At 50.2% G+C, this 10,676-nt stretch overlaps 1 protein-coding gene across 1 annotated transcript in view; it reads right to left on the minus strand.

The window, feature by feature from the left end:
• LOC140723398 (uncharacterized) overlaps nt 1-10,374 on the minus strand; it is a 33,997-nt gene extending 23,623 nt beyond the window's left edge. The window contains exon 1 of the mRNA XM_073037977.1: nt 5,333-10,374. Coding sequence (XP_072894078.1) covers nt 5,333-9,971 — 4,639 coding nt within the window. The 5' untranslated portion in view covers nt 9,972-10,374. The remainder of the gene's footprint in view (nt 1-5,332) is intronic.
• Between the last annotated feature and the right edge of the window lie 302 nt (nt 10,375-10,676).

The following is a 10,676-nucleotide window of genomic DNA, read 5'->3' on the forward strand; positions in this document are numbered from 1 at the left end:
TACCTGTGGCCATCAATCTTTACAACTCCTCCCTCGGAGTGTCAGACACACTGAGCCAATAGGCTGGTCCTGGATTTAATTTTTCCACTTGGCATGATTAACTTATTACTATTTAATTATTTATAGTTTTATATTGCAATATTTCTTCACTATTCTTGGTGGTGCGGCTGTAATGAAACCCAATTTCCCTCGAGATTAATAAAGTATTTCTGTCTGTCTAACCCTTCCCTCCTACATAACACTCCATGTTTCTGTCATCCATGTACCTATGAGTTTCTTAAATGCCCCTAATGTATCTGTCTGTACCAGCTCCCCTTGCAGGGTGTTCCACACACCCACCACTCTCTGGGTAAAGAACTTTACCTCTGTCATCCACCCTATACTTTCCTCCAGTCACTTTAAAATTACACCCCCTGGTATTAGCCACTTCCTCCCTGGGGAAAAGTCTGGCTGTCCACTTGATCTATGCCTCTTACCATCTTGTACATCTCCACCAATCACCTCTCATCCTCCTTAACTCGAAAGAGAAATGCCATTGCCCACTCAACCTCTCCTCACAAGACCTGCTCTCTAATCCAGACATCTTCCCGGTAAATCTATTCTGCACTCTCTCTGAAGCTTCCACATCCTTCCTACAATGAGGTGACCTGTGACCCTGTCACACATAATGAGCATGTGAAGATCGTAAAGGGAAGAGGGGAGGGGACATTGAGAAGAAGGGAGGGGTAAGAGGGGGATGACCCCCCCCCCCACCTCCAATCACCTCGCTTCATCCCACACCCCAGACCTTAATCCTATTCCCCACCTCCGGTCTCCCTCAACTTTCCCTTCCCCTGATGTCTCCTCCCCACTCTCCTTCCTCTCCCCATGGTCTTCACTCCACCCAACTCTTTCCCCTCCTACCCCTCTGTTCTCCTTCACTCTTCCCCATTCCCTCCACCCCAGTCTTTCCCCTCCTACCCCTCCACTCTTCCCCATTCCCTTCCTCCCCACCGTGGCCTTTACAATGTTTCCCTGCTCCCCATGTGTGTCAGGGCAGACTGGGTTGGGTGGTTCTGCTCACCTCATTATGGGAAGGATGTGGAAGCTTTCGAGAGTGTGCTCAGGCTTTTATCACTGGAGTGAAGGAGGATGAGAGGGGACTTGATAAAGGTGTAAAGGATGGGAAGAGGAATGGATCGAATGGACAGCCAGCTATTTATTTCCCAGGATGGATGTGGCTAATACCAGGGGCCATAATTTTCAAAGCTAAGTTTTTTTCTTTATTTTTTTTAACATACAGAGAGTGATGGATGCATGGAACGTCCTGCCAGGGGTAGTGGTATTTAAGAAATACTGAGATAAATATTGACATTATCCACACTGGTTCTATCGTACAACACTCCCCAGACACCATCTTGACCATCTATTGTACACTCTCCAGACACCATCTTGTCCATTTATTCTACAACACTCTCCAGACACCATCTTGACCATTGATTGTACAACACTCCCCAGACACCATTTTGACCATCGATTGTACAACATTCCCCAGACACCATCTTGACCATCGTTTGTACAACACTCACCAGAAGCCATCTTGACCATCGATTGTACAACACTCCCCAGACACCATCTTGACCATCTATTGTACAACACTCCCCAGACATCATCTTGACCATCTATTGTACAACACTCCCCAGACACCATCTTGTCCATTTATTCTACAACACTCTCCAGACACCATCTTGACCATCTATTGTACAAACACTCTCCAGACACCATCTTGTCCATTTATTCTACAACACTCTCCAGACACCATCTTGACCATCTATTGTACAACACTCCCCAGACACCATCTTGACCATCTATTGTACAACACTCCCCAGACACCATCTCGACCATCTATTGTACAACACTCCCCAGACACCATCTTGACCGTCGATTGTACAACACTCCCCAGACACCATCTTGACCATCGATTGTACAACACTCCCCAGACACCATCTCGACCATCTATTGTACAACACTCCCCAGACACCATCTCGACCATCGATTGTACAACACTCCCCAGACACCATCTCGACCATCTATTGTACAACACTCCCCAGACACCATCTTGACCATCGATTGTACAACACTACCCAGACACTATCTTCACCATTGATTGTACAACACTCCCTAGACACCATATTGACCATCTTTATCTGCCTGGCCTGCTGAGTTCCTCCAGCATTTTGTATGGAAAACCTCTCACCCACCAAACTGCACCTCTCAGTCCTTGTTCTCCGACATCATTATCATTGCGTGCTGTATCATATCACGTGGGCGATCAGGGTCTGTCCATCACCCTGATTGTTCTGGGTGGTGAGACAGAAGCTGTTTGCCATTGCCTTCATCTGCGCAGTGTCTTCACAGGATGGGTGGCTCCAGCCATTAGAAGTTTACACACACTTTGCTAGCATTTGGTAGCATTGCTTTTAAATTTCATATTAGCAAACTATAGTTTTCACAAGACGTTGAGGACATCTACTTTGTGCACAACACAAATAATTTTTCCAACAATTGTTTACAGACAGATTATTTCACTTTTAATTGACAATACTGTTTCACAATTCCAGTGAGTCAGATGTTTACAAACAAAATCAAAAGAAATCAGCCAAAACCTCAGAAAAAAATTGTGGACCTCCACAAGTCTGGTTCACCCTTGGGAGCAATTTCCAAACACTTGAAGGTACCGCGTTCTTCTGTACAAACAATACTACGCAAGTATAAACATCATGGGACCGCGCAGCCATCATACTGCTCAGGAAGGAGACACATTCTGTCTCCTAGAGATGAACGTACTTTGGCACGAAAAGTGCAAATCAATACCAGAATAACAGCGAAGGACCTTGTGAAGATGCTGGAGGAAACAGGTTGACAAGTATCTATATCCACAGTAAAACAAGTCCTGTATCGACATAACCTGAAAGGCTGCTCAGCAAGGAAGAAGCCACTGCTCCAAAACCACCATAAAAAAGCCAGACTACAGTTTGCAAGTGCACATGAGGACAAAGATCTTACTTTTTGGGGAAATGTCCTCTGGTCTGATGAAACAAAAATTGAACAGTTTGGCCATAATGACCATCGTTATGTTTGGAGGAAAAAGGGTGAGGCTCGCAAGCCGAAGAACACCATCCCAACCATGAAGCATGGGGGTGGCAGCATCATGTTGTGGGGGTGCTTTGCTGCAGGAGGGACTGGTGCACTTCACAAAATAGATGGCATCATGAGGAAGGAAAATTATGTGGATATATTGAAGCAACATCCCAAGACATCAGCCAGGAAGTTAAAGCTCGGTTACAAATGAGTCTTCTAAATGGACAATGACCCCAAGCATACCTCCAAAGTTGTGGCAAAATTGCTTAAGGACAACAAAGTCAAGGCATTGGAGTGGCCATCACAAAGCCCTGACTTCAATCCGATAGAAAATTTGTGGGCAGAACTGAAAAAGCGTGTGCGAGCAAGGAGGCCTACAAACCTGACTCAGTTACACCAGTTCTGTCTGGAGAAATGGAACAAAATTCCAGCAACTTACTGTGAGAAGCTTGTGGAAGGCTACCCAAAACATTTGACCCAAGTTAAACAATTTAAAGGCCAAATACTAACAAAGTGTATGTAAACTTCTAACCCATTGGGGATATGATGAAAGAAACAAAAGCTGAAATAAATCATTCTTTCTGCTATTATTCTGACATTTCACATTCTTAAAATAAAGTTGTGATCCTAACTGACCTAAGACAGGGGATGTTTTCTCGGAATAAATGTCAGGAATTGTGAAAAACTGAGTTTAAATGTATTTGACTGAGGTATATGTAAACTTCTGACTTTAACCATATGTGATATGCACCAGTTGTTCATACAACCATCCAGTACCTGCTCCCACACCTTCCCGTGACCCTGATCATGGGGGGGGGGGGCTAAGATCTCGACAGATCTCTGGCTATCATCTTATAGCAACCAACCCCATGGACTGTTCTCCACAACAACACTCACTGCCTTTGGAGAGCCGGTGGATGTTGGTGGAATTTGATGCAAGATGGAGAGAAGGATCAGCTGAACAAACACTATCACCTCACCAGGACGCACATCCAGCAGGTGAGTCAGTCTATGAGAGGTTCGATGTCACAGAGTGAGAAACTGAAAAACCCCAATGGACACGAGACCTGATACCTGAGGATCTCTCTCCCGCTGAGACAGAGGATGGTGATGGGGTGGGTTGTCCTGTAGACAATCCTTCGGTCTGATTCATTGTGGAAACCTTCAGATCTGGAACAAAGTAACAGAGACATGGGAGAGTGGCAGAGATTAAACAACACAACATGGACAATAATTCACAAAGACAAAAATCCGTAGCATCACACACAAAATGCTGGAAGATCTCAGCAGGTCAGGCTGCATCTCTGGAGGGGAATAAACAGTGAATGTTTTGCGCTGAGACCCTTCATCAGCATTGGAGAGGAAGGGGGCAGAAGCCAGAATAAAGAAGTGGGGAGTACAGCTGGCAGGTGATAGGTGAAGCCAGGTGAGTGGGAAGGTGGGTGGGTGAGGGAGGGGGTGATTTGAGAAGCTGGGAGGTGATATGTGGAAGAGGTAAAGGGCTGAAGAAGGACTAATCCAATTGGAAAGGACAGAGGACCAGAGAATAAAGGAATGGAGGAGGGGTCCAGAGGGAGGTGACAGGCAGGTGGAGAGAAGAGAAGGGCGAAGAGGTGAGCTGGGATGGGAATGGAAATACAGTAGAGTGAAGTGGAAGGGGAGAGGAATTACAGGAAGTTGAAGAAACCAATGTTCATGCCATCAGTTTGGAGGCTACCCAGATGGAATATGAGATGTTGCCCCTCCAATCTGATTTTGGCCTCATCATGTCAGTGGCGGAGTCCTTGGACAGACACGTGGGAATGGGAATGGGGAGTTGAATTGAAACGGGTAGCCACTGGGGCAACAATTTGGAAAGGAGGTCTCTGATCTGAAGAGATACCAAAACCATCCAGTCCCTGTCCAGCAACTCTCCCTCGTGAATGTCTGTGACCAGTCACTACTCTCAGTCAGAGCCCAGATGCATATTGAGGACAGAAGGAGGGAAACATGACCCCACCACGGATACCAGAGCTCACAGACCCTGGTTGGGTGGTGAACAACCCTGGACCAGATTCACCCGACACTGATGCCAGGGGTTCTCGAAATGTGTCTGACAGGGAATCTGTACCTGACGTCACCGACCCTGCTGTGGTGGTGGTCAAACCCAGACCACATTCTCCCATCACTGACCCCTGGGCTTCCCAACCTGCATCAGACTGGAAATACATACCTGAGCTCGCAGATCTTGCTGGGGTGGTGGTCAAAGCCGGACCTGGCTCTCCTGTCGCTGATCGCTGGGCTTCCTGAGCTGTGTCTGACTGGGTATGTATACCTTCTGGTCTGTTGTTCAAATCCAGATTTTGTTCTTCAGTCACTGTTCTGTGGGCTTCCTGATTTGTGTCCAGCAAGGAATATGTAGCCGAGCTTGCCAACCCCGGGGGGGTGGCGGTCAAACCTGGATCATCTTCTCCCGTCGCTGATCCCTGGAGTTCCCGAGTTGTGTTCGACTGGGGATCTGTAGTCGAAATCCAAGACCCTGCTTGGCTGGTGGTCAACACCCAACCGCTGTCTCCTGTCTTTGATCCCTGGGGTTCCCGCGTTGTGTCCGACTGGGAAGCTGTGCCTGAAACCGCAGACCCCACAGGGCTTGTGGTCAAATCCACACCAGGTTCTCCCAGTGCAGACCCCTGGGCTTCCTGAGTTGCATTTGTCTGGGAATGTGTATCTGAGAGCGCAAGCCATGCAGAGCTGGAGGTCAAACCCAGACCAGGCTCTCCCGTCACTGATCCCTGGGCTTTCCCAGTTGTGTTCGACTGGGAATCAGCAGCTGAAGACACAGACCCAGCAACTGTGGTAGTGAAACCTGGACCAAGTTCTCTGCTCACTGATCCCTGGGGTAAGGGAGTTCTATATGACTGGGAAACTGTATCTGAGCCCGCAGACCCACCTCGACTGGTGGCCAAACCCAGATTAGGTTCTCTAGTTGCTGATCCCTGGGCCTCCCCAGTTTTGTATGACTGGGAATCAGTACCTGAATTCACCAGCACTGCTGGGTTGGTGGTCGCTTGGGTGGTAGTCAAACCAGGACCAGATTCTCCTGTCACTGATCTCTGTACTCTCGTAGTTGAGTCTGACCGGGCATCTGCCCCTGAGCTCAAAGACCCTGCTGTGATGGTGGTCAAACCCGGCCCAGATACACCCGTTGCTAATCTGTGGGTTTCCTGAGCTGTGTCCGAATGGGAATCTGCACCTGATATCGCAGAGCCAGCTTCTTTGGCAGTCAAACCTGGACTAAGTTCTCTGGTCACTGATCCCTGTGGTAAACGAGTTGTAAGTGGTTGTGAGTCTGTATCTGAGCCTGCAGACCCAGCTCGGCTGGTGGTCAAACCTGGACCAGGTTCTCTAGTTGTTAATCCCTGGGCCTCTCCAGTTTTGTATGACTGGAAATCCGTACCAGAGCTGGCTGACCATTCTCTGGTGGTGGTCAAACTCAAACCAGGTTCTCCAGTCGCTGTTACCTGGGGTTTATGAGTTGTGTCTGACTGGGAATCTGTACCTGAGCTCGCAGATCCTGCTGGGCGGGTGGTCAAACCCAGACCAGGTTCCTTGGTCATTGATCCATGCGTTTCCTGAGTCGTGTGAGGCTGGGAATCTGTACTTGAACTCGCAGTCTCTGCTGGGGTGGTGGTCAAACCCGGACCAGGTTCTCTAGTTGCTGTTATTTGGGTTTTATGAGTTGTGTCCGACTGGAGATCAGTCACTGAGTTCGCAGACCCTTCTGGGGTGGTGGTCAAACCCGGACCAGGTTCTCTAGTTGTTGATACCTGGGCCTCCCTGGTTTTGTATGACGGGGAAAACGTACCAGAGCTGGCTGACCCTTCTCTGGTGGTGGTCAATACTGGACCAGATACTCCCGCCGCTGATCTGTGGGTTTCCTGAGTTCTGTCTGACTGGGGATCTATCACTGAGCTCGAAGATCCTGCTGAGTTGGTGGTCAAACCCAGACCAGGTTCTTCAGTCGCTGTTATCTGGGTTTTATGAGTTGTGTCCGACTGGAGATCAGTCACTGAGTTCGCAGTCCCTGTTGGGGTGGTGGTCAAACCCGGACCAGGTTCTCCAGTCACTGTTATCTGGGTTTTATGAGTTGTGTCTGACTGGAGATCAGTCACTGAGTTCGCAGTCCCTGTTGGGGTGGTGGTCAAACCCGGACCAGGTTCTCCAGTCGCTGATCTGTTTGTTTCCTGAGTTGTGACTGACTGGGGACCTGTCATTGAGCTCGAAGACCCTGTTGTGGGGGAGGTCAGACTCGGCCTAGACATCCCCGTCGCTGATCTGTGAGTTTTACGAGGTGTGTGTGACTGGGAATCTGAACCCGAGCTCGCAGACCCTGCCGGGGTGGTGGAAAAAGCCAGACCGGATTCTCCTCTCATTGATCCCTGGCTTTCCCGAGTTGTGTTCGACAAGGTATCCGTACCTGAGCTCACAGACGTGCCTGTGGTGGTGTTCGTACCCAGAGCAGACTCTCCCATCGCTGTCCCGTGAGGTTCCCGAGATGATTGTGACCGGGAATCGTCACCTGAGCTCGAAGACCCTGTTGCATTTGTAGTCAAACCCCGACCAGGTTCTTCCGACGCTGATCCCTGGGCTTCCTGCGTTGTGTCCGACTGGGAAACTGTGCCTGAACCCACAGTTCCAGTTGGGGTGGTGGTCAAACCCAGATTAGGCTTTCCCGTCACTGATTCCTGAGCTTCCCGAGTTGTGTTTGCCTGGGAATCTGAGCCTGATGTCGGAGACTCGGTTTCGGTGGTAGTCAAACTTGCAGCAGGTTCACTGCTCACTGATCCCTGGGGTAACCAAGTTGGATCTGACTGGGATTCTGTACCTGAGCCCACAGACACAGTTCGGCTGGTGGTCAAACCTGGACCAGGTTCTCTAGTTGTTGATCCCTGGGCCTCCCCGGTTTTGTATGACTGGAAATCCGTACCAGAACTGGCTGACCCTTCTCTGGTGGTGGTCAGTACTGGCCCAGACACTCCCGCCGTTGATCTGTGAGTTTCCTGAGTTGTGTCTGACTGGGGACCTGTCACTGAGCTCGAAGATCCTGCTGAGTTGGTGGTCAAAGTCAAACCAGGTTCTTCAGTCGCTGTTATCTGGATTTTATGAGTTGTGTCCGACTGGAGATCAGTCACTGAGCTCGAAGACCCTTCTTGGGTGGTGGTCAAACCCAGACCAGGTTTTCCTGTTGCTGATCCTTGGACTTTCCAAGTCGTCTCCAACTGGGAATCTGTACCTGAGATCGCAGAGCCTGCTGGGGTGGTGGTCAAACTCAGATCATGATCTCCTGTCGCTGTCCCCTGGGCTTCCGGAGTTGTCTTTGTCTGGGTCTGTGTACCTGAGCTCACAGACGCTTCTGGGCTGCTGATCAAATCCCGATTATGCTTTGCTGTCACTGATCCCTGGGGTTCTCGAGTTAAGTTTGTCTGGGAATCTGCACCTGTTGTCGCAGACCCAGCTCGGCTGGTGGTCAAACCTGGACTAAGTTCTCTGGTCACTGATCCCTGGGGTAACTGAGTGGTACGTGACTGTGAATCTGTACCTGAGTCTGCAGACCCAGCTCGGCTGCTGGTCAAACCTGGACTAAGTTCTCTGGTTGCTGATCCCTGGCCCTCCCCAGTTTTGTATGACGGGGAAACTGTACCTGAGCTCGCCAGTCCTGTGGGGTTGGTGGTCAAACCTGGATCACCTTCTCTCGTTGCTGATTCCTGAAGCTCCACAGTTGTGTCCGACTGGGGTTCTGTACCGGAGCTCGAAGACCCTGCTGTGGTGGAAGTCAAACCCCGTCCAGACTCTCCTCTCATTGATCCCTGGCTTTCCCGAGTTGTGTTCGACACGGTATCTGTACCTGAGCTCACAGACGTGCCTGTGGTGATATTCGTACCCAGAGCAGACTCTCCCATCGCTGTCCCGTGAGGTACCCAAGATGATTGTGACCGGGAATCGTCACCTAAGCTCGAAGACCCTGTTGCATTTGTGGTCAAACCCCGATCAGGTTCTTCCGACGCTGATCCCTGGGCTTCCTGCGTTGTGTCCGACTGGGAAACTGTGCCTGAACCCACAGTTCCAGTTGGGGTGGTGGTCAAACCCAGATTAGGCTTTCCCGTCACTGATTCCTGAGCTTCCCGAGTTGTGTTTGCCTGGGAATCTGAGCCTGATGTCGGAGACTCGGTTTCGGTGGTAGTCAAACTTGGAGCAGGTTCACTGCTCACTGATCCCTGGGGTAACCAAGTTGGATCTGACTGGGATTCTGTACCTGAGCCCGCAGACACAGTTCGGCTGGTGGTCAAACCCGGACCAGGTTCTCTAGTTGTTGATCCCTGGGCCTCCCCAGTTTTGTATGACGGGGAAAACGTACCAGAGCTGGCTGACCCTTCTCTGGTGGTGGTCAATACTGGCCCAGATACTCCCGCTGCTGATCTGTGGGTTTCCTGAGTTGTGTCTGACTGGAGATCTGTCACTGAGCTCGCAGTCCCTGCTGGGCTGGTGGTCAAACCCGGACCAGGTTCTCCAGTCACTGTTATCTGGGTTTTATGAGTTGTGTCTGACTGGAGATCTGTCACTGAGTTCGCAGACCCTGCTGGGCTGGTGGTCAAACCCGGACCAGGTTCTCCAGTCACTGTTATCTGGATTTTATGAGTTGTGTCCGACTGGAGATCAGTCACTGAGTTCGCAGACCCTGTTGGGGTGGTGGTCAAACCCGGACCAGGTTCTCCAGTCACTGATCTGTTTGTTTCCTGAGTTGTGACTGACTGGGGACCTGTCATTGTGCTCGAAGACTCTGCTGTCGGTGAGGTCAGATTTGGCCTAGACATTCCCGTCGCGGATCTGTGGGTTTTACGAGTTGTGTCGGACTGGGAATCTGTACTTGACCTCGCAGTTCCTGCTGGGGTAGTGGTCAAATTCAAATCAGGTTCTCTAGTTGCTGTTATCTGGGTTTTATGAGTTGTGTCCGACTGGAGATCAGTCACTGAGCTCGAAGACCCTTCTTGGGTGGTGGTCAAACCCAGACCAGGTTTTCCTGTTGCTGATCCTTGGACTTTCCAAGTCGTCTCCAACTGGGAATCTGTACCTGAGATCGCAGAGCCTGCTGGGGTGGTGGTCAAACTCAGATCAAGATCTCCTGTCGCTGTCCCCTGGGCTTCCGGAGTTGTCTTTGTCTGGGTCTGTGTACCTGAGCTCACAGACGCTTCTGGGCTGCTGATCAAATCCCGATTATGCTTTGCTGTCACTGATCCCTGGGGTTCTCGAGTTAAGTTTGTCTGGGAATCTGCACCTGTTGTCGCAGACCCAGCTCGGCTGCTGGTCAAACCTGGACTAAGTTCTCTGGTTGCTGATCCATGGCCCTCCCCAGTTTTGTATGACGGGGAAACTGTACCTGAGCTCGCCAGTCCTGTGGGGTTGGTGGTCAAACCTGGATCACCTTCTCTCGCTGCTGATACCTGAAGCTCCACAGTTGTGTCCGACTGGGGTTCTGTACCGGAGCTCGAAGACCCTGCTGTGGTGGAAGTCAAACCCCG

Source organism: Hemitrygon akajei, unplaced genomic scaffold (genome assembly GCF_048418815.1).
Source record: "Hemitrygon akajei unplaced genomic scaffold, sHemAka1.3 Scf000112, whole genome shotgun sequence".
Classification (NCBI taxonomy): domain Eukaryota; kingdom Metazoa; phylum Chordata; class Chondrichthyes; order Myliobatiformes; family Dasyatidae; genus Hemitrygon; species Hemitrygon akajei.